This window comes from Sorex araneus, chromosome 2, assembly GCF_027595985.1.
Source record: "Sorex araneus isolate mSorAra2 chromosome 2, mSorAra2.pri, whole genome shotgun sequence".
NCBI classification, from domain to species: domain Eukaryota; kingdom Metazoa; phylum Chordata; class Mammalia; order Eulipotyphla; family Soricidae; genus Sorex; species Sorex araneus.
In genome coordinates, this window is record NC_073303.1 from 206801331 (window position 1) to 206825777 (window position 24447).

The 24447-nt window shown below is 47.3% G+C and overlaps 1 protein-coding gene across 1 annotated transcript in view; it reads right to left on the reverse strand.

Moving 5' to 3' along the window:
* The window catches only part of HERC1 (HECT and RLD domain containing E3 ubiquitin protein ligase family member 1), a 161138-nt gene that overhangs the window by 65699 nt on the left and 70992 nt on the right, over positions 1 to 24447 (reverse strand). The window contains exons 18-30 of the mRNA XM_055129139.1: positions 22391 to 22612; positions 20698 to 20871; positions 17670 to 17784; positions 17459 to 17579; positions 14326 to 14497; positions 13197 to 13509; positions 12768 to 12888; positions 11058 to 11109; positions 3552 to 3820; positions 2240 to 2455; positions 1170 to 1290; positions 711 to 948; positions 437 to 624 (exon numbers count right to left, since the gene is read on the reverse strand). Of these exons, the coding sequence (XP_054985114.1) occupies positions 437 to 624; positions 711 to 948; positions 1170 to 1290; positions 2240 to 2455; positions 3552 to 3820; positions 11058 to 11109; positions 12768 to 12888; positions 13197 to 13509; positions 14326 to 14497; positions 17459 to 17579; positions 17670 to 17784; positions 20698 to 20871; positions 22391 to 22612 (2322 nt within the window). The remainder of the gene's footprint in view (positions 1 to 436; positions 625 to 710; positions 949 to 1169; positions 1291 to 2239; positions 2456 to 3551; positions 3821 to 11057; positions 11110 to 12767; positions 12889 to 13196; positions 13510 to 14325; positions 14498 to 17458; positions 17580 to 17669; positions 17785 to 20697; positions 20872 to 22390; positions 22613 to 24447) is intronic.

The window sequence follows — 24447 nt, forward strand, 5'->3', positions numbered from 1 at the left end:
TGGCGTTCCGGAGCCGGGACCGCCAGGGCGGGCCGAGCCCAGTGTGGCAGCGGGTTTCTCTGCAGGTGCCCAGACCAGGAGGGCAGCGTAGGCAGAAGCACATTTAAGTCACGTGGGCTTGGAGGAAAGAGTGGACAAATAAAAATCCTTCCCCGTTTCACAACAGAAAGGTGTGTACACTTGGCCATGCGCGCCACGGAGAGACCTGAAAACGGGGCTGGCACGAGGGGAGGGTGCCCGCCTGGGTTTCCTCCCGGCACCCTGTTTAGTCCCTGAGCCTGACCAGGAGAGACTCCTGAGCACAGAGCCTGGAAAGCTCTGACCATTTCCTGGTGTGGCCCCAAACCAGCCCCCCGCCCGCACCATGGGGGGGAAAACAACAACAACCACCACTAAAAGCACGTTGTGGGTCATGACAGAATAAGGCTGGGGCTACCTCTGAAATCTCTCTTCTCAGTCTCTCCACTCGAGTCGGCTTTCCTCTCGTCCTCCCCCTCTTCTGCCCCTTCTCCGAAGGAGGCCATGAGCAGGACGCCGGCCTGGGACAGCAAGTTCTTCAGCTGGCTGCACAGCAGGTCCAGCAGCGCCTGCACGACCTTGGGGCTCAGCCTGTCCGCGTACGTCCTGCGGGAGGGAGGGGAAGGCGTGGCGGAGCCTGGGGGTGCCGGGGGGAGGGCGGCGAGGGTCCCGCGGCAGGACGCGCAGCTCACCCCGTGGTGATGGCCAGGATCTGCAGCAGCCGCGTGCTGGCCACCTTCAGGGCCGTGCTGAGCTGGGACACGCCCGTCTTCGGCAGCAGCTGCAGGGGCTGCCCCAGCAGCGCGTCCGTGCCGCACAGCTGCGACAGCACGTTCAGCAGCCCCGTGGAAATCGCCAGGGACACGTCCACAGGCTGGTAGTGGACGCTCAGCGCGAAGACCGTTCCCAGGAGGAGGCGCTGCTGGGCCTCTGCCCGGAGGAAAGGGGGTGGGGACGCTCCTTAGAGACCAAGCACTGGCTTGGATCAGACTCGAGACACACAGAGCACACGGACACGGGTTTCTATTGGGGGGCTCAGAAACTGAACCACAGCCTCAGCCGGCGCGGCAAGGAGCCGGGGCGGAGCGACAGGGCCGACGGGGATGCCCGCGCACACTCACCGATACAGTGACCCGCCCGCGCGCACTCACCGATGCGGTGCTTGTTGGCCTGCAGGGCGCGCTCCAGGGTGGCCGACAGCTGCTGGTAGATCCTGTGCACGGCCGCCTGGATCTCCAGCTGCAGGCTCCTCTTGGCCGCTCTGATGCCGTCCTGAGCGACACACGGGGATTGGCGGTCCCGTCATCGGCAATGACGCCCCAACACGCGCGGCCTTAGCAGCCCCGTCCACGCCAGAGCCTCGTGGAGATGCTAACTGCCTCACGCCTTGCAACAAATTGGATCTCGGGTACCTGATGACTCTTGGATCCATAGAACCTTCCTCCCTGCCCACCACAGTTTCCTGTCTACATACGGGAGACATGAAGACAACACTCCCCCCAGCCCCCTGCTTTTATTTTTAAATGCATTATAACATTTTATGTTTCAGTGTGTGCCAAACTCAACACGAGCAAACGCTACATTCAGTTCTCTGGTGAAAACCCAATTCGAACCCTGACCATGCAGAGACACCATCTGTCTCTTTGCTTGGTTTTGGGGGCACACCCAGCTGTGCTTGGGCTTACTTGCCCCAGCAGGCTCAGGTCAGGGGACCGTGAGGGGTCCCAGGGGTGGGACCCGGGTCAGCTGCACTCGAGGCACCTCCTGTACTGTCTCTGAGCCTCCCTTTGGTCCCTTTTTCGAAAGAACTTATCACACCTCCACCTGGTAACCCCTAACTGGGTAAAGGAAATGCTTTTTTAAAAATCTCAAGCAATCCAGAGAAATTAGGTAAAATGGTCAGGTCAAAAATGCAAAATCTTGAAACTCCCCTTCCCAAGTAGCTCCCAACCCTAACTCAAGTCTGCATCCATCCCACTGGGCTACGAGGTGGCCAAAAGGACCCAGGAAAATAAGAACACGCCGAACAGTCTGACAGCGTCAGGCTTCACCTCACCCACACATGCCCATCAATCAGGACTGCGCCAACGCCGTCCCTGAGTCCTGCAGAGTCTTTACTCTGGAACCTCAGTTCAAGCGTAAGGAAACTCACCACGTGTGACCTTTCAGAAAGATGCCCGAGACCCCAACGCCCCGCCCAGAGCCCCGGGTGGCCGCGCACCTGGTAGTGATGTAGACGGCCACTCTCGCCTTTGCTTCCTGAGTGCCCGACCGTCCCCAGACCAAAGCAGCCGGCCAGGAACTGCAGCCGCACGGAGGTGAGCAGCGCGGACGACTGGAGGCCGGGGCTCGCCCTGCTGCCCGCGGCAGACACGCTGCCCTTCTCCTCCATCCCCGACAACAACACCAGGATCTGGTGAAGCGCTTCCAGGCGGAGCTGCGGAGAGGAAGCAGCAGGTTTTCAATTCTTCACTGAACCGAGGAGTAACAGAAAGATGCCAGACGATGCACTTAGCACGCAGAGAGTCCTGACTTCTCTGTGTGAAGGATGCATCCGTCTGACTCTGTTTGGGGGCACACCTGCTAGGGCCCAGGGGCGACCCTGGCTGGGTGCTGGGAGGAGGGAATGGCCCCCCCTGCAGTGCGCAGGGAAGCCGCAGGGCTCGGATCCAGAGGAACTGCATGCCAAGCCTGCGCCTCTGACCAAGTACCCTGCCATTTCCTTTCACTACAACTTCTTAAAAACAAAACCCTGAACAGCTCTAAAGTGCTTCAGGATGAGAGATTACACAGCCACAGGGGTGAGGGCTGAGCTGACTCTGCAGTCGGTCTCTCGTGACTGTGCGGGTCCGAGACGCTCCCTTCCTGAGGCTGTTTCCTCAGACATAAAATAAAACTCGAAGGGAAAGTCCCCAGGGGACAGTCCCACTGTCACTTGACCAATGCGTCAGGGAGTGTCGGCTGTGTGTCCGCAGTGGGAATGTGCTGCCCCCCTTCCTACTCCATTGGTCAGCTCTGCACCAGCCCCATCGGTCCCTTTACGTAGCGGGGAGGACCCGCCTCCCGCACAGAGGGGAAGCCAAGGACCTGGAGTCGAGTCACACCGAGGGTACGGAAGGAGCATTAGAAGGAGCCGGTCTGAGCTAGGTACTCTGAAACTATTTCAGCACTCAGCTTTGGTCCCTTATTTTAGCATTCGGCAGCGTCTCTGCTGTACTCCAGCATAAGCATCCTGATGGCGCCGACCGGGGGAGGGTGAGACCCTGGAGAGCAGACCCGAGGGCACCAACCACTTGCACCCTCAGCAGAGACCCTCGGGCAGAGCAGCCCCTCAGAGGCTGCGGTAGCAAGTCACAAATGCACCTTTTTCCAGTTCAAACAAAATGCGCTGTTTTAGTTAAGAAAGTGACACCAAAAGGCAACAGAGGGAGAAAGGGGGCGGCAAGGAACAAACCCCGGGGGTCTGCCCTGTGCTTCTGCACCCTGTGGCAAGCCCGCGCTGCCGCAGTCCTGCAGGCGGCAAAGCGACTCACCTCTGCCCTCAGCTGCTGCTGCTCCATGGCGATGATGGACGCCTGCGGGCTCGTGGACATGCTCTCCTCGGGCTCCTTGAAGCCAGGGGCGCTGCCCACGTCGCCGCTCACGAAGCTCATGACGTTCTCGATCAAGGTGTGGACTCCCAGGGACTTGCTGAGATCGAAGTCGGACTCGAAGGAGCAAGAGGCGTTGCACAGCCAGTCCCTGCTGTGCTTCAGGCGGGCCCAGGAGCCGCCCAGGGGGTCCAGGGGGCTGTGCAGGAGGCCTACGCACGGGAAGAAGACACGCGCGTCAACGGCCAGCGAGGAGGACGGAAGCGCTGAAAGCAGATGGGGGCTGTCGCGTTATCACACCAACTGGTGAGAAATGGAGACTCATGTCTGGACACATGCATGCATTAAACGTGAACTGCAGCAAAATGCTTTGGTAAAAACAAATGAAAAACCAGAGCAATGTGAAAAATACAAGAAAAGCCCTGCCTGACGGGCCAGCGTCTCTCTAAGCCACGTATGCAACACGCTGCCCCGAGAAAGGGCAGGACAAGCTCCCCGGTGTCAGCTAGTGGTGAGCTGTGCCAGGAGGCCGGACAGTCACGGACACAAGGGCTAGCGCTGAGGCCACTACAGCAGCAGACCTGCGAGTAACTGTGTCTAGACTGACACTATCGTTGCCAGGAGGAAGGCTTAGCAAAGGATCGATATATCTGCAATGGAACAGTACTAGAAATGAACACAGAAGGGCAAGTAAACTTACACATCAGGAGACACAAGTCACCCTTTTGAGTTTCTGAATATGAGGAACACTTTCACCTTGTCATATGCTTATCTGCTAGCGGTTATAGACTTCCTTCATAGAAGCAAAGGCTTCGGTGACAAGGATATTCAAGATCCACTATAAAATGAGTTCTCTAGGAAATCGACGTAAAATCAGCAGTTTTGCCAGGAGATTTACAATCTCAAGGTAAAACGCCTTATATTAGATAGCAAAAAATGTTGTGATGTTTGAACACAGCAGTAACTATCCAAAGCATACTGCCAATATTAGCTCTAAAGAAATAAATAAATATCCATTTTTTATGACTTCTGTCAAAAATTTTATTTAACTTATATGAAGCACATAAGAGACCTCATCACCACCCTTGGCCCTCTGTAGCTTTTTATCTGGCCCCTGTGCTGACGGCTTTGAGACCCCTACTTATGTAGAACACATGTGAACAGAGAAACTGAAAAATTGAGTTACTTTTCTTTTTCCTCCAGCAGTCTCTCTTGATGCTTCCTCCTTTCGGCTTTTGTTATGCTAAACCTGGGCTAATTATTCCTTCCTTAAATACTATTTGCTCTTTTTATATGTCACAAGTACTGCTTAGTTGCGACTGTTTCTGCTTCCAGGTCACAGATTCAGTTGTGGTGCTCTTTCCTGTCCATGGAATGCTGCTAATATTCACTCATTACTTTCGTTTGTTTGGGCTGCTGGATCCACTGATTGTGTGAATAGACCAAATTCCTCCCGCCCTTTTTGGGGCCACACCTGGATGTGCTCAGGAATTACTCCCGGTTTTGCGCTCAGGGATCATTCCTGCAGAGATTCAGGGAACTATATGTAGTGCCAGAGGTCAAACCATGGGTGGCAAACGTGCAAAGCCAGTGCCCAATCCCTTGTACTATCTCTCCGGCCCCTAGACCAAACGTCTTGATCAAGAATGCATCTGAAATTGCCCGGTAAAATATGCATCACAAAAATTACATTTGTTACATTAACCAGATAATTTTGGGGATCAAGTGCCAAATTTAATTTGGGAAAACCGATGCCCATTGAGACCATAAACACAATATTGAGTGAAAAAAGGTATTTCTTATTATTACACTGATTATCAATAAAACCTTAGGACTTAAAGTGGAAACAAATTCATTATAAGCAGCTAACATTATAAAGCAACTATGAGCTACTGTATATGTGTTCTATTAAAATAATCAAAAAGGGCTGGAGCAATAGCACAGCGGGGAGGGCGTTTGCCTTGCACGCGGCCGACCTGGGTTCGATTCCCAGCATCCAATATGGTCTCCTGAGCACCGCCAGGGGTGATTCCTCAGTGCAAAGCCAGGAGCAATCCTTGTGCATTGTTGGGTGTGACCCAAAAAAGGAAAAAAAATCTAGAAAGGCAAAGAATTTAGCAAGAATTCTTTTGTGTGGGGGCGGGGCTGGGGGTGAGACTGGGTCACCCCTGTTGGCTATTGCTCTGCTCCCGGCTCTGTGCTCGGGGTTAGTGCTGGCAGTGCTCGGGGGCCCACGAGGTGCCAGAGAATGACAAGAACCCACCGCACTTTCCAACCCCTCTGCAAGAACTCTTAGGAGTAAAAGACAACGAATCTTCACTTTCACGAAATATGAAAAATAACCAACCTGATCTATCCCTCGAGTTGTAAAGCAGACTGTTATTTCAAATACAACAGAAAAAGGGAAAATTCAGAGGAATAAGGTAACAAGCTTATCCTGGATCTGAATCCAGCCTTGACTACAAACTACAGTTTTAGAAACTCTGAATTGAGTCTATTATTGTTTCATAATAAAATTTCAGGATAAAAAATATGCTTTCTAATACAAATTACTTTTCAAAATAAAAATGTGTAATAAGGCTATTGCCAGAATCACAAAAGTAAGACCATCTGGTCTAATTTTCTCAACTGATGAAATAGAAGCTTTGGGGGGAAAGACTATTGTGATGAGTAAAACGCTAAAGATGGTGTTGACGACCACTGCTAATGGACTCACACCTCACTTATGCATGGACATGCCACCTGCCAGCCTGCACAGTTTTACTATGAAGAATCTACACACACCAATTTGCCTTGAAAGGCTCCAAAAGTAAGTCTCGGGGTGGATGGCCAACCCCCAAATGAAACTCTGCAATTTAAAATTGAAGTCAGCAAACTCTTCTTGTTCGGAGTGAGATGGTGACTTTGGGGGGTGGGGCGGGGTGGAGGGGGGCTCGCCTGGTGGTGCTTAGAGGCAACACTCGTCACGGGCTCAGGGCGCCATGCAGCGCTGCAGCTGGCACGCACAGTGGCCCCTCCGGCCACCTCCAGGGCCTCCGGCGAGTATCCGAGGGTTTAAGTGTCGTAAAGGTCTCTCTGTGCTGCTACTCCCCTCTGCTGGTGGACAGTGACAGACTGCACAGAAACTCAAGAGCGAGTGTGGCTGCTCGGGAGAGGGCTGAGTCCAGGGTCAGCCGCCCCCACAGCGGCCAGCCCGCAATGCAAAAGAACTCGAGTTACTGGGCGTACAACACAAACTCTGAATAAAACATTGTAGAAAAGAAGAAAAAAATAAAAGGAGGAAAGACACTATCTAAAAGCATCAGGATGAGTACATCTAACCAAAATATTTGGTCTTACATAAAAATTACTTTGAAATGCAAAAATTAATGCAGTGTGGAAATTAGAAACAAAAAATTCAATTCTTTAAGATATGTAGCAACCTAATAGCTTTGATTTGTTCTGTAGCTTTGTCTAAATGCAGGAAATACTGTATCTGAAAGCTATCAAATATTTCCGCAGAAATGCGATCAAGCCCAATTCTTGCTTAGTATTACTTGAGTCACTACTATGTGAAGAAAATATAAAGTTCAATAAGAATTTTTTGAGATTGTTTACTTGTCCTTACACATCAGTCCTTAGATGGGATTTTCAAAATGAACATGGCAGAGCTACAATACATACTTTATAAATCATAAAATATGTAGGCAAGCTAGACGGGGGGAAAAAAATTAAACATGCCATCATGTACTTGCTTGAAGCTCTTCTTTTTTCTGGGGCTCAACTGGCCAAAAAGGAGTAAATACACTACCACATGCGAATCAGAAGACAAAAGGAGAAATTTGATACAGGCGACATTTACATTTGTGCTCTATATAAACTCATCTGAAATGCACAACTAAAGCAGCATTTCACTATACATGCGATACCCATGAAAAACACACGCTAGTGTTTACACACTACATTTAAAGACCTAACACGGTGAAAATAAAATTACTAAATATCAGACTTCTGATGCTGCTTCTGAAATGATTGCTTTGATATGTTCACCATTTGTTACTCTATCACCTACAGCTTAAATATAAAAATGAAATTAAATGTCTGTAAAAAGATATTACCTTTAAATAAAGGTACATACTCAGTTTTATACAACTAGAGCAAATCTTTTATTTATTTACCAAAGAACCAAAGTACCATGTATTGGGAGGTTTTTCTCGATAATTGTGACCAGCAAGTATGAGAACTAAAGAACTAGTATGTTTAAGTGCTTACAGCAATGGCTGGTATATATTACAAATTGCTCATAATCTTATAAGGAATATGAACTTCATAATTCCTATTTGCACTCTTCAGAAATATATTTGACCTGCCTCTTTTTTAAGGTAACTTATGAGTTAGGGGTGTCAGAATTTTGATGCGTCTAAGGAACTAAACGACTGGCTGAGCGATCATTTGCTGAATTTGCTCGACTCCTTCCCAGCATATCGGCTTTCTGGGGCCAAGACTCGGATGGACGGTGAGCATCCGCTGGAACGAGGGGAAGAACATGGACCCAGCACTCCAATGCCAAACATTACAAGCGACAGGCCTCGAGGGCCTGCCTTCTTGGGAGGCATGATGATAAAAGCAGTTTATACGATTACTAACAGCAACAGATACACCCATTTGGTTTCCTAAGAAACTCTCAGCATCTCAATATCAACACTGGTATCTTCCCCTAATATCTGTTACTGGGCTTTTAAAAACTCAGGATTAAGGAGACCGGTACAATACAGAAGGTCTGTGAAGGAAAAACATTTACATTTTTTCTTGAAAATAACCTGAATGCATTTTCTTTCTTTATAAAAATAAGCGTTACTTGGTTTTCAGGCCACACCCAGCTACAGTCAGAGCTTCCTTCTTGCTCTGTGCTCAAGGATCACTCCTGGCAGTGCGTGGGGACCTTCTGGCACTGAGAATTGAACCAGCAGCAGCTGTGAGCAAAGCAAGTACCTAAACTCTGTACTTACCTCTCCGGCCTCAGACTCTTACTCTAGTTTGTTCAAGCTTACAGTATTCACGCACATTAAATGTATTTTCAGCGATGATTTCTTTTAAAGAAGGAAATCCGTTATAATAAAATAAGACTATTAAATGTACACCTGGCTAAATTTACAAACTGTAGGATAAGACTGAAAAGTAACTACTTTTATTGCTCTTCCTGAAATAATTCTACATTCCAGTCACTTATCCCTGGGAATAAAGTCATCAGGAAAATTTTCTTCTGTTATACTAAAATATATTAGTTACTAGAAGAAATCTGTACTACGTTAAATAATACCATAAATTTTTTTAAAAATTTAACACTAATTTGCTTCCTTATTATAACTTCCTAAAAGGGTGATTTTAAAAAGAAAACTTCTCCCGAGGTCATTTAACAAAGCAAAGTTAAATCACAACAATTTAATATGTTTGGATTTAACATGGTTCATCCTGAAATAAAATTTGATTAAGGCTTAATTTATTTATACCTATTTAGACTTAAAACTATAGAAAATTCACATCTGCTAATAGGATAATTGTTTAAAATTTTGCTAAGATGGCAAGCCTAAGCAAGAGATTATAAAGTATTATATTAATTCCTTCTACATAATTTATATTCTACTTCAGGATATTCTTAATTTAAAGATTAAAGATGCTATTTTGCTTTTTTTTTTTGCTATTTGGGTCACATCTGGCGATGCTCAGGAGTTCCTCCTGGCTCTGCATTCAGGAATCACTCCTGGCAGTGCTGGGGGGTGGGGGGGAATATGGGATGTCAGGGATCGAATCCCGATCAGCTGCAAGGCAAACGTCCTCCCCCCGGTGCTTTCACTCCAGCCCCAAGACACTACTTTTCTAATTTGCAGGATTATTCTGTCACATGATTATCAGATTAAATCTCTAATTTGTATTCCTGTAAATATGATAAATATTTGAAATAAGAGTACTTTAAGTCCACGGGTTATTGTAAATATGACTGATACATAAGAAACTGTTAAACGCCATGCCTGACCCCTTCTGATAGTCAGTATTTTCTTCGTAACACCAAATGATCTATGTTCATCTATTTAACAGAAAATTTAGCGGAAATATTCACCTGCTGGGCAAAATTCAGAAGACAAATATATTCCCAACTTTTGTTTTGTTTTGTTTTTGTTTGGGGGCCATACCCAGCAGTGCTCAGGGCTGACTCCACGCTCTACGCTAAAGAGTGGGGTTCTGGGGACCATACGGGTGGGGACCGAACCCGGTCAGCCGCAGTCGGTGCAAGCTCTGCCCGCTGCACTACCTCTCCAACCACTGTTCAAAAATTTTAATTTGCTTCCTTACAGTTTCCTTACAATTTCCTTTCTTCCTAATATTTCAGAAAAATAATTTTATCTTAATTATAACTAAAGAATAAAATACTGCCATATTTCTGTAAACTATAAACACAAAATAAAAACACTGTGTATATATTTCCTTCTCTCATTCCTCAGTTTTCCCCATTTCTAATTTTTCCAAAGAGGGGAAAACTAGTCGAGCCAACTAAGATTTTTAGTACAAAGTATGAAAGATACTATCATGGAAATTTATTTTCCAATTTTTTAGAAAATTTCCCAGAGTGGCAATATTTTAAACAAAAAGTTTTAACATTTCAAATTTACAGATGTGGCACATTAAGCAAAGTACCAGTTCATAGAGAATAATATCTGGAAGTTATTGATTACCCTTGGGTTTATCTCTGCTAGTCTTTTCAACTATTGGGAAAACTATTGGTACATAATTATATATAAATTATATAAATTATATATATGTGATGTATATATACTATATATATATACCATATATGACACATATATACTATAGTACTATGACAGAGGTTCTAACAAACAAGGGGAATTCATGGTAATACTCCAAAATTGTTCCTCTTCAGAACTTTAAATAGAACATTAGATAATCTCATCAGCGCTATTTTAAGAAGCAATAAGGGAAAACACAAGAACCTGTCACTTTCCAAGAGTGTGTGCAAGTACACGGGGGTGGTGGGAAGGGTGAAGAGTTCTCCTGCTTGTGCTGTGTGAACTACAGCAGCCAGAACAGGCTAAAATATAGCCGAGTCTGTATATCCCCTCCCACAATCACACATTGCTATCCTGGAGTCCCAGAGAAATTTCCTTTTGTTGTTGCCAGGGACAACTCAAGAGCTGAGCACTCGTGCAAGATAAATGCTGCCCACTGAGCCACAGCCCCAATCCATCAGAACACTTTCTAAAAAGTCAAGCACATCATTAAACGGAAGCAGAACTGGTTATTAATCCCAATAAATCCCCAGATTTTAAGAGGATGCATATCTTAAAGGAAATTATCTTCCCTCTTAGTAGGCTTTGTATTAACATTTCAGTGACACTCGGACTAAGCACAGATGGCAAACACTAGCTGCCCCCGTATTTGCTCATTAACACTCACCCCTCTTCCTCTGGGATGACGCCAAATCCAGATCGACATTCCGTCTTCCGCTCTAGTAAAACGTAAATCACAAACAATAAAATTTAGCCGTGAAAAACTTTCATAGCATAGTAAGTATAGAAAATAAACTATGGTCCAACAAATGTCCCCAAAAGCCATTTAAAAATAGCTGAGGGCAGGGCGGGGGGCACTCACACCAAGCCCCTGAGAAATACTGAAACAGTCTGGAGCATAATAGCACTGTGAGACAAGTGTTTGCTGCCACCTTTCCTTGTCTTCTCCCGTCTGCCTTTTCCTTTCACAGTGTGATCTCAGCAACTCCAAGGAGGAGAGTCCTGGCAGTGCCCACCCACACATCACACCTCCCCCACCCGCACCCCCGGCTCTCCCCAACCCCCCCCCCCCCCCGCCTGGAGAGGCGCTCGGGTGAAAAAGATGAATTCTCATGAACAGAAAGAAGAGCATAAAGCTACACCCTCCTAGAGTACTCTGAGATATTTTCAAATATGGTCCCCTAAGCCCCTGGCTGTAACCTGGCCCTGGACACTGCCAAGGTGCCCTGTGTGCTTCCCAGGGCCAACAAACTCCATCCCTACTGGCCGAGTGTCGCCAAGAGGGGCTTCCACGCTCCCAGGCTTCCGGGCACAGCTTGGGACACCCACAAAAAAATAATGAAAGCTTTTCATTTATGTATTATTTTACACTTTTATACTTTTCAAAAATATTTTTCTATCCATTACCACCAATTTGAACAATACAGAAGCTTCACACTAAATATGAAGCTTACGGAGAGGTCACTTGGTCCAAAACCCTAGTTCCTAGGTTTGTCATGTGACGGCACCAAATTCTCAGAGCTCTGCAGAAGAACCTAAGCCAGAAACTGCACCTAACACAGCTCTACAGAGAGGACACTCACGCCCAAAAGGCTGGAGTAACACATACAGCTTCACACAGAAGACAGAAGAAGAACCGCGAAATGAAAACCTAGCTATCAACTTCAAGAGCAAAGCATTCAAATAAAAATACCTTCTGGACAGTTTCCACTCTATAATTTTATCCGCTTTTTTCAGCACACCTTACTTTTGACTTCTCTGTCTGCTTTTCCCTTACATGTCTGTCACCCTGCTCCTGAGAGTTATTGAGAGCCACAGGCAAACTTTGAGTAAAGAAAATATAGACAGACATGTCGTTCATATACATAATACTGTGGTGGGGTCACAGCAGTCGCACAGCGGGACTGTGCCTGCCTTCGTACGGCCGACCAGGGCGGGCTCCACACAGTCCCCTGAGCCTGCCAGGAGTGACCGCTGAGCGCAGAGCCAGGAGTAAGCCCTGAGCACCGCTGGTTGGAGCTCCAAAACCAAGTCAAACCAATTAATACATTATTCTACTGAAATGTGGCACAAGACAAAGAGTAGAGCAACCAGTCTGGAGGCTTCAGTGCCGGTCCTCGGGGGCAGGCCAGGATGGGGATGACACATGAAGGAAGTGTGCCCAGAAAGGAGTCAAACGCATGAATTTGGGGCGTAGGGAGAAATCAGTTACAGACAGAAAACTGAGCATCATCAACATATAGGTAGCCAATCTATCTCATTTTTCTTAAAATTTCTTTTGAAAAATTTTATACATGCATTACTTACTCTAACTGAAGTCTTATGTGCTATACATTGACAGCAACACCCCGGTTTTAGGGAATCTGGATGCACCTACCAGCACGTAACTCTCTTCATCAGATTCCGGCTGCGACAGGTCAGACTCACTCCGTGATTTGATCAGTTTGTAACTGGGACTCGCGTGGATGAGGCGGCTCTCCGCGGTGAGACTCTCACTCCTGTCTCATGTGCACAAAGGAAAGGTTTCAACTGGGACTGTCAGTGAACAGAAAACTGCACTAGCAGCACAGACACATACCCGGGTGTGTGGGGAGATCCCGTGTTCAACACAATTCCATGCCACTGCACTACTGAGACAGAAACAACTTCCTGCCTCTCAAGGCTGTTCTACGGATGAAACCTCGTGCTTTCTCGCTCCCAGGAAATTACAGTCTGTGCTTATTTCCGAGAACACGCTAACTGAGAATAAGCCGCGGCAGTGCCCGCGGCGAGGCGGGGAGGGAAGTGCGTGTCCACTCTGTCGCACCTGGTCATGAGGCCGCCGCCCTCGGAGGTGCTCGCGGGGGGCTGCGGCGACTGGCCCTCCTCCCGCCGCTTGTGCAGCTGCTCGATCACGGGACTCACTCCCAGGATTAACAGGGCGCAGCGGTGGATCACGGAGTTGCAGGCAGCAGTGTAGACGTCCTGGCCCTCGGGAAGGTCTGTGCTCACCCGCCGCTCCTGCTGGCACTGGGGGGGCGGGTCATCTGCGCGGGCCCCGGAGCCCGCCCCATTGCCCATCCTCTCTCGGTCTCGGCTGCGAGCTACCTCCCGGGCTGAGAGGAAGCACTGAAAGATTTCTGTAACGTGCGACACAAAAACCAGGACTTACCACGTGGAGAGAAGAGCGAAGAAGGTAACAATGAAAACAGTCGCAAAGTTTGAACCCAAAAACTACTGAGAAGGGAAAATTATTCTTAGACAGTAGAACAATTAACATAAAGTTATATCCAGCCTGAGCCCCGGCCCACGCCATCACGACCCAAATAAAAATCAGTGGGTGGGTGTGTCTGTGTCTGTGTGTGCATGTGCATGGGTATGTGTGTATGTGAGTATGTCTGTGTTGTCTCTGTGTATGAGTGTGTAAGCGTGCATTTCTGAGTGTGTGTGTGTGCGCTTGTGTGACACTACGTATGTCTTTGTGTATCTGTGTGTGGATGAGTATGAGTGTGTGAGTGATGTGTGTCTGTGTGAGTATATATGCATGTGTCTGAGTGTATGCGTGTCTGTGAATATATGTGAATTTGTATGTCTGTGTATGTGACATGTGTGGGATGTGTGCCTGTGGCCTTTTGTGTATCTGTATCTGTGTGTGTGCCTGTTGTAGTGTGGTATATCTCTGTGGGAGTGTGTCTCATGTGTCTGTATCTGCTCGTGTGTGCTTGTGTGTACCTGTGTGTGTCTGTATGTTATCAGTGTGTGTGTGTCTATGTGTGAGTTTGTGTTTTGTCAGTGCTGAGTGTCTGTGTCTATGTGTATGAATGTGTGTATGTGTCTATGTGTAAGTGTCTACGTAAATCTAAACGTGTGTGACTGTGTGTGCATGCCTGAGTGCATGTCTGTGAGTGTGTGCAGTGTGTGTGTGTGTGTGTGCGTGTGCAGTAAGGAGGACTCACTGCCAGCGGTCATCACTTCATGCTCCCGCTCCTCCTCGTCCTCCTCGGGCTCGGGGTGCCCCTCCTCCCGGTCCCGCTCGGCCTGCTCCTCCATCTCGGCTTCCTCGTCGATGGTCCGGGTGAAGGCGTGCTCCTGGGGGTCGGCATCTGCAGAGTCCTGGTTCTCGGAGATCTCGGGAAGTGATCAGAGCTACACTAAGTACAGCTTCCGAAACCCTCATTAAAACTCAAACTTTTTACCACAGAAAATACTAATAACAATAGATACCCATAAATCTGTAAAAATCAATCCCAAAAGAAGACTGGGCTGGGGAGATTCCATTCCTGGGACCACACTGTACCCAAAGCCCTGCTGGAAGCGACCCCCGAGCACCAGAGCCACGAGTAATGGTGGGTGCGTCCAAAAATGAATAAAACAAAAAATATCCAGAAGCCAGGGCTCTGGGAAGGCAGGAACGGCCCGCACCCCTCACGACCCCTGGGGAAGGAGTGCTGGAGCCCCCGGAATACAACAACACAAACGGAAAGAAGGAAAAAATCTGAACACTTGGATATCACCAACCCACTACTGAACAGTGAGTGGGTTATAAAAAAGAAAAATGAAACAATTCCTGAGAGCAAGGAAACATGACAATATAAGCTACCAGAATACATGGGAAACAGAAAGAGGGATGTTTGTTGAGAGTCAAATTCATGGCAATGAGGGCATTCACGAGGAAGCGAGAGCAGAGAACCCGCAGAGGACGAGATATGGGTATGCACACAAAATACACATTTACACACCTTCTCTTCCTGGAGGTTTTGACCGAAATGCTATTCTGTACACTGATTCATATTTACATTGTTTCAGCCACAAACTCCTAGAGTTACAACTTAAAATGGACTGAATATGACCTCAAGCATAAGCAGTAAATAATGGACATGAATTTTTTGTTATTTTGGGGGGCCACAACCAGCAGTGCTCAGGGCTGACTCCTGGCTCTGCACTCGGCAATCATTCCTGGTGGGGCTTGGGGGACTATCTGGGGTGTCAGGGATTGAACCCAGGTCAGCCGCATGCAAGTGCTCTACCCACTGTGCTATCTCTCCAGCCCCCTGAGCACAAGTCTTTATTCCAGTTTCCCTTAAATTGGTTAGGTCATAATTATTCTGTACAAATGTTCAAAAATTCTGATTGACAACAGTATTTTTAAACTTCCTGAGGATTTAAGAGCTATTCTTACTAAATTTTAATTATACAAACAGTACTGGAATTTTTTTGTTTGCTACTGCAGAAACACAAAATTAGAAAATTCTTAAGGACAATATTAATTTACTTCCCACAGTGGCTACAGTAACTATCAGCTGTTCAGAGGAAAGAGTTCTTATAACAAACACCAAGAAAGCCACAGATACTCTACCAGTATGTCTTTCCTCTATAGTTTCCAGCATAAAGCAACAAGTAAAAACGTGCAATTATGTCCTCAGATATATAATAAAGGCTAAAGTGTTTAGGGCTACTGGACATTTATCCCTATAATATGAATTTGAAATGTGAGCCTCAGCAAAATGGAAAATCCATTTCATGAATTTTCAAGGTCAATAATATATTCTCAAATATTTAATCAGTACATACTAAGAGACTGCTGTAATACAAATATAAAGTTTTGTTGGAAAATTTAAGTTCCAAATAACGGAGTACACAGCATGTAATATATGAGGCTCAAATTAAGCATTTTAGAAGTTGATAAATTAACAACTCTGAACTCATAATATGGATTTTATCAAGAGTATTAAGCACTTGAGAAATCACGTCATTTTTGTTCCAAGAATTACTTCTGAACCATCTTTTTTTTTTGTTTTGTTTTGTTTTTTGTTTTTTGGGGGTTTTTTTTTGCTTTTTGGGTCACACCCGGCAATGCTCAGGGGTTACTCCTGGCTCTTCACTCAAGAATTACTCTTGGTGGTGCTCAGGGGACCATATGGGATGCTGGGAATCAACCTGGGTCGGCTGCATGCAAGGCAAACGCCCTCCCCGCTGTGCTATCACTCCAGGCCCTTTTGTTTTTGTTGTTTTTGCTTTTTACTTCTGAACCATCTTAATAGCAGATTCAAGTTTCACCTTGGTGGTGAACAACTCTATTCTCTAGGAGATGTTACTCTTTCCAGTTAGTAATTGTGATTCTCTATTCAGCTGTTACTCTGATCCTGGCTCTGTGTCTGGAACATGCTATTTCCTCTCCTACAGGGAAGATCTTTAAGTATTTTTGAAACGGTTACCACATAACTCCCCTTTTAACTTTATTACTTTGGTTTTGGGGCCACACCTGGTGGTGCTCAGGGCTGGCTTCCGCTTTGACTGAGTCGTTACTCCTCGTGGGCTCAGGGGCCGCAGGGGTGCCGGGTTGAACCCAAGTTGCCACGTGTAAGGCAGACACGTACCTGCTCTGCTACAGCTCCCTCCCCTTTGACATTCTCACAGTTATTTCTCTAACCTTCGTTTGCATTTTGTTTGTTTTGGGGGGTCACGCCCAGTGGTGCTCCTGGCTTATCCTGGCTCTGCTCAGGGCCTGAGGAGCCGCTTGGATGCCGGAGGGGACCGGGTGCCAAGCAGGCTGCAGGGTGCGAGGCCAACACCCTCCCCTCTGCCCTCTGCCTCTGGCCCCGCTCATGTTACCTAGGACTCTGCCCTGCCCATTTCTTTCGGACACTCCTCAGTTCTTGCGGAAGATTAGTTTTGGATCTTTCACCAACCCAAGGCTCCTCATAAATCATGGCACTCCAAAGGAAATAGGGCAATTTGAATGTGAATTGATCAGCAGGAAATAAAAGGATATTCCATACAAATCTGACAATTCAATATTATTATTTATATATCATTGTTTAGATAATTCAATCATTATAACCCAATGTTAATATTTATTATTTCTATATTACATTATTTATGTATATTTTATTTATTACATTTATTATTTATATATATTTATATTTTATTCATATTCTTAAAACACATGAGCTCTCTTAGCAGCCACACCACACCTGATCACTATGTGGCCAAACTGCATTCAAGCACTATGTTTCTGTACATAAATCAATATAGAGTTACCCTTCTGTTTGCAGAGATACACAGAAACGAAATAATTTCCGACTTTACCCATCTGTCGCGTGATGATGATCTAGTCTGAATAAGTTCAAGGTTCTTGCAAGCAAGCAAACGACTTCGAACTTTATACACACAACGATATACTTCTGACAAGCTTTTACCCGGCTGATATCTGAAACGAAGAACCAAAATGTAAAAGCCACCTTGTTTCTAACATCACTAAGAGAAACCATGTGTCTGAGGGTAGTTTTAAGCTACTTGCCGGCTTTCTCCACAGGCTTGACTGAGTAGATTTGTGTGTTTCAAGAGCGCTGCCAGAACGAATCTGGACACAGTATCCAGGAGTGACTCGTTACTTAGCGTTGCACTGTCCCAATCTGGAAATAGAAACGGTGCACTGACGTTGGAAAGAGCTCCGGAGAGTGCCGAGTACCTGCAAAGGTTTTAACAATCCAACAACTGAATTTCATCGTTTTCCTAAAGGGTCATTTAGCAACGGCTCCGCCCACAGCCTGGGGTCACGGAGGGACCAAACCTGGTCTCTGGCGGGCAGAGCTGACATCCAGTTCACGGAGCTGATACTACAATCCAGTCAGAGAAACACGGATGGCAGCTGACCACATTAGTGATGCTGTCCGCACCGTAAAGGGAAATAAACGCGGCAAGGAGTCTGGGCGCAGCCTGACCCTGTCCGGGGCTGCCAAGTGAGGTGAGCCCGTCTCAAACAAGGCTCTGGCTCGGCAGAGATCTAGACGAATGAGGGGAGGAAGCCACATCAAACTAGAGCCTGGGGGGGAGTAGGTGGGGCACCTGCCTTGTGCCTTGACCCAGGTTCGATTGCCGCATCCTATAGGGTGCCCTGAGCCCGTCGGAGTAACTCCCAGTCAGTCAGGAGTGAGCCCTGAGCACAGCTCGGTGCCCCCCCACCAATAAATAAATAAATAAATAAACAAGAGAAGCGTGCAGAGGCCCTGGGGTGGGCATAAGGGGGCTGTCGGTGTGGCTGTGCAGCGTGTGCCCTGGGGGTCACCGCAAAGCCTGAGGGAAATGGGCCGGCGCAGCCTGGAACAAAGACAGGACGCGGACGGGTGCGGAAGGGCGGTGACTGAGCAGGCCACCGGGAAGCCCGGGCTAGAGGGGAGAGCGGCCCAGGCCGGGGCGGCAGCCACGGGAGAGAGGCGTGAGTCCGCGCATGTGTGCTGACAGCCGAGCGGAAGGCGCAAGACTGAGGACGGACTCGGAGCACAGCTCGGATCTACTGAGGGGAAGAACACCGGCAAAACACATATGGCAGAAGGGGCCAGGGCGGGGACGGTGGTCCCAGTCCCTTTGCACTGACTGTACATGTCAGAGTGGACAGCGAAAATGAACTGGGTGAAGTGTTGATATACTGGTACATCACAGGAGTAGGGGTGGCAAACACATGCCCTGAACCGGAAACATGAAACCATCTGAAGACGTGCACTGAGCTGGCAACATGAAATCATCTGGACAGGTGAGCACTGGCTCCTGAGCACCTGGCTCTCAGCACTGCCACGCAGCGTGACTGTCCTTCGCAAACGTGTCACTCGGAGGCTCCAGTGGGAGTGACTTGCCTCAGTCCAAGAATGTCCGCTGGGCTCTGTGGCCGGACGGGTTTACCGTGCGACCAGAAAGCCAGACCCAGCAAAGCTCCTGGGAAAACACTAACGGCCAAACTGGTTTGACTTTCATTGCTCATCAGCCACAGGGAGACTGAGCTCGAGCACTCAGAATCGTCTACCCAGCCCCAGAGGTACTGACGGCTCAGTCCTTCTTCAAACCCTCAAATGAACAGATCACACGTCCTGGCCTTCTGAACATTAAGTTAAGACAGCTATTGGGAGAGTAGAAAAATAATAATACAAACATGCCAGAACCGAAACAAAATCTTACAAAGCAGAGAATCTCAGGATGAGTCTGTCACACAGACAAAATTTCCCACATTATGTTCCTGAGAAATTATCTGTTTCAAAGGATTTACTATTCTTAGCACTGCGATGACTTAGAAGGCCAACTGGAGTCCATTTCAAGGAACTAATCTTCAATTTAAAAAAATTAAATCAGGGGCTGGAGCGATAGCACAGCTGGTACGGCATTGGCCTTGCACGCGGCCGACCCAGGTTCAAATCCCAGCATCCCATATGGTCCCCTGAGCACCGCCAGGAGTAATTCCTGAGTGTAGAACCAGGAGTAACCCCTGTGCATCGCCGGTGTGACCCAAAAAGAAAAAAAAAATTAAATCAACATGCTTTTTTGTGTTTTATGTTTAGTAGTGACCAAAAAAAGAAAAAAGAAAGAAAAAGAAAGGAAGGAAGGAAGGAAGGAGGGAGGGAGGGAGGGAGGGAGGGAGGAAAGAGGGAAGGAGGGTGGGAAGAAGGAAGGAAGGAAGGAAGGAAGGAAGGAAGGAAGGAAGGAAGGAAGGAAGGAAGGAAGGAAGGAAGGAGGGAGGGAGGGAGGGAGGGAGGGAGGGAGGGAGGGAGGGAGGGAGGGAGGGGGGAGGGAGGAATCTTTGTTGTGGGGGTCACCCGGCGGTGCTAGAGGGGACTGGAGGGGCCCAGCAGGGACTGACTCTCAGACTAACAAGTATCCCACCTCCAAAGCCTCAGCCCCCAAATTAGGTAATTTTAACATTTCTACCACAGAAAGAAGAAAACCCAAGTAAATAGGGTAAAACTCAACAGGGTAGCGAGAACAGTCTGAGTAAAACAATAAGACATATGTGATTCTGAACAACCATTAAAGGAAAGTGGTGAAAAATCAGGCATATACACTGAAAACTTAGAAAATTCATTTCATTCATCAAATAACATTAGGATCTGAAATACCACTGCACACTTCACCACTGCTCTTCACAGTGCCTCCCCCGGGACTCTGAGATGACCAAGTCCTGTTCAGAGAGGACTCCACTCACAGTCTCAGTGGCAGACCGGGCTTGCAAAGGAAGGGGCTCATCAGACACAATCTGATGCCAGATTCACTAGCACTGCCCAATCCCTTCCACAAAACTCACTGCTTCTAAATTCATCTTTTATGCAAATTTCTGGTTTTCCCAGAGGTTTGCTTCAGGTGGGACAGTAAGTCTATATAATTAAAAATACCTAGGAAAACAGAAGGTGAAACAGTTTAAAAAGGGAAAAAATTGAAATTTTTAGGCACCTGCAAAATATGCTTCTATAAAAACTAGTGATCAGAGAGCCGTGCGGTTTCCGTCCGACTCTGCACGCTATTTGTCCGTGGAGTGAGCCCTCCTCCCCGCGATCGCACCCTACCTTTACTGACGGCGTAGTCCTGCATGCTGATCCAGAGGCTCCGAGCAGGCTCTTTGGAACAGCCCAGCGCCAGGTCCACGTAGATGGCCATGTCAGGACGCAGCTTGTAGTCAAAAGGCTTCTGCTCCTCGTTTCCCGACAGGGCCACCTCAAGCAGGCAGCTCATGCATTTATCTATCAAAGAGCATTCAATGTATCATTTGGGGGCTGTTTTGTTTTGGGGTCACACTCAGAGGTGTGGCTCCCTGGTCCCTCAAGCTGTCCATTTTAAACCTCATTTGTCACTACAAATAACAAACACACTTATTTGATTAGTGAATTTTATTTTATTTTATTTTATTTTTTTGCTTTTTGGGTCACACCTAGCAATGCACAGGGGTCACTCCTGGCTCATGCACTCAGGCATCACCCCTGGCGGTGCTCAGGGGACCATATGAGATGCTGGGATTTGAACCCGGGTCGGCTGCATGCAAGGCAAACGCCCTACCCGCTGTGCTATTGCTCCAGCCCCTTGATTAATGAATTTTAAAATGACATATTTCAAAGTGTCCAGTTTGATGCTGGTCACCATCCCTCCAAAGCAATCAAAAAACCCCAATTTCTCAACTAACATTTATACTCAGACATTAGTCTCTGACTCACACTCGGAAAACGGTCCCTGGCTTGTAACGGTCCCTGACTTCCACCCGGTCGGCGGTTCTGAGACTCAGACAGTTGTCCCTAACTTTTCAGGGGGACATTTGGCATCCAGAATCAACCTTCCCCATAAGCAGTCCTGGAGAGTTGGGGAGCTATGGTACATCCCTAAACAGTGACGTCAAGACCAGTGTGACCCCTGGCACACGTGGTCCCACGCACTGCCGAGTGTGCCCCTGAGGCCCAGGCAAACCCCAGCAGGGGCCGAGCAGCACTGTGGCCCTCGCTGCTTCTCCCCCGCAGGCCTGGCGGGCGAGTGTCACTGGGTCTCCCAGAGTCTCCCCGAAGGCGGGAAACAAAAGTCCAAACAAGTCTCTAGATGATGGTTCTTGGGCTAATACTGAGCTATTTAACCTATAATATGAATCGTTATATATGTATTTTACAATGCCATTAGCCTTTTATAATTATCATGTATTTAGACATAAAAACATTTTAATAGAATTTAAAAATTCAAGAATAATCTGAACAATAAACTGAGGGGCAGGAAACAGCACCTTACGGGCTGGAGAACCGTCAGAACGGGCTGAGGGCGAGCCTGCCAGCACGGCAGACCAGGGGCATAAGGCAGAAAAGGAGAAGCCGCAAAGGCAGGTAAATGAGGAGGAAATAAGGCGTCCCACAAAGTGACGGGCTGGAAACAGAAGAGGCCGCCATCGTGACCGCGGAAGGGTCAGGGGCCAAGCTCTGCGCGGACACAGTGAGTCCCCTTCACACCCTGTGACGCAACTTCTTGACCTCCAAGAATCAAGAGTTCTCCCCTTTTTGCAATCAGATGACTCACCGTAAGGACAGAGCAGCAGACACCCATCTCCCCCTCGGGGAATCCTCAACAAGGAACATCTGCAGGACTGAACCGTTCTCTGACCAACTTACAGTCGTAGACCCTGAGTCTTGCTAACACTGAATTTGTCTACGATTCAGCCAGCCAGAATAAGGAAGCTGCTCGAGGCCAGGCCAACGTAAGCACGTAATCCAGCGCGGAAAGGCCGCTTACCTAGCTGAGGTATGTCCATCTCCACGCCATCACTGAACAGGGGTGTTTTCAGCCAGTACGCCGTGTCCTGCTCCTCCGGAGACACGGGAGAGCCCTGGAGCATGCCACCGAGACACCGCCCAATGAGCAGAGCGACGGTTCTCTCCAGGTCCACGAGCCACACGCACGACTGGGCTGGCTGCGGCAGGGGGAGGCCCGCGGGGTCCATCAGCTCCGGCCCTCCTGCAGACAGAACCACGGCAGTGAGGACCACGGCAGGAAGAGGTCTAAGCAAAGTCACTTTTACAAGGGGAAAAAAATGATAGATGTTATCCTATTCACTAGGCTGGTTTAAAATACATTAAACGAGTTCTGTTATCAAATAAGAATTTCCATGGTACAGAGTCAAGGATTTGGTTCCATGGTAAAGAGCGCATCTCAAAGCCCGGAGACACGGATTCGACTCCTAGCACCAAGAGAGGTCGGGGGAGAACTCCCTTCATAAAGTACTAACTAAGATAAATACCGAAAAAGATTATATGACATGACGGTGCAATAACTTCGAATATCACAAAAAAACTAACACTTGTATTTACATGTTCTCATATTATTTACATTATGTACATTTTATATTTTTACATGTATTATATTTACATGTTATGTTGAACACAATAATATATTTAATTTGAAAAGAACATGACAAAAGCATCCCAAGGTACTCAACTCATACCATTTATTATCCACATCAAATTTTAATTACCCACTGGGCCACACTGTGCAATGATCAGAATTTACTCCTGGCTCTGCACTCAGGAATTACTCCTGGAAGTGCTCAGGGGGTGCCGGGGATCGAATTCAAGTCAGCTACACATAAGGCAAGTGCCTTAGCTGTTGTGCTATTTGGGGGCCACTCCCGGACGCTCAGGGATCACTCCTAGCAGGTTTGCAGGTCTATATTGGATGCTGGCGACCGAACCCAAGTCTGCTGTGTACAAGGGAAGAGATCGTATCCACCATACAATATCTCCGCCCCAAGATCAAATTTTACCCTAAATACTTGAGCATATCTTTTTATGCCCTAAGAATGAGTAGGAGAGCTAACATAGAAAAAGGGCACCTAGTTAATACTTTGTACTTTACAACATGAATTCTCAGGATCTATACCCATGCTTTCTATTTATTTATTTATTTCTGGCTTTTTTGGTCACACCCGGTGATGCTCAAGCACTACCCCTGGCTCAGCACTCAGGAATTACTGCTGGCGGTGTTCAGGGAACCACAGGGAATGCCGGGGATTGAACCTGGTCAGCTGTGTGCAAGACAGACGCCTTACCTACTATACTACCACTCCAGCCACATCTATGCTTTTTTTTTTTTCATTATAAAATTCTTAAGTTCTTTGAAAAAAAAAGTATACTTATCCTTAGAGAGCAAATATCAATAAAACAGTTAAAGAAAAACAGCTGGGTCAGAGAGACAGAGTACAGTGGGTAGGGTGCTTGCTTTGCACACAACCCGGTTCAATCCCTGGCACTCCATATGGTAGTAAAAGCGATACAAGGAGAACAAGAAAATGGGATATTGTAGAGAATTATCCATGAAAACATGCTTAAGTCCAAAATAAAATGCTTATCTTACCTAACACAAATAGTCAACCTTAGCACGTTCTGTGGTGCTTTAAGAAGCAAGAGTAAAGCCAGGAGCCTTTATGACAAGACCTTATACCATGTCACGGGTACAGCCCAACACCCGGCAGCACAGCACTGAAGGCAGCAACTTCAAGATCACCGTGACCGACTGATCTTTGTGGAAAAAGTTATAAACGACTCACGAACTAAAGTCTAAGTCATTTTACAATTGTATTTAGAACTATGTCCTTAATGAAACAAATGGGCTGATAAAAATCTATTTTTTTTTCTTTTTTTTAAGATCTCAGTAATGAGGGCAGGCGGGAGCGACAGTACAGCAGGTAAGGTGCTTACCTTGCACACAACCCAGGCTCCACCTCTCGGGACCCCTTCTGGTCTCCCGAGCCCCATCAGGAGTGATCCCCGAGCACCGAGCTGGCCCCTCCCCCA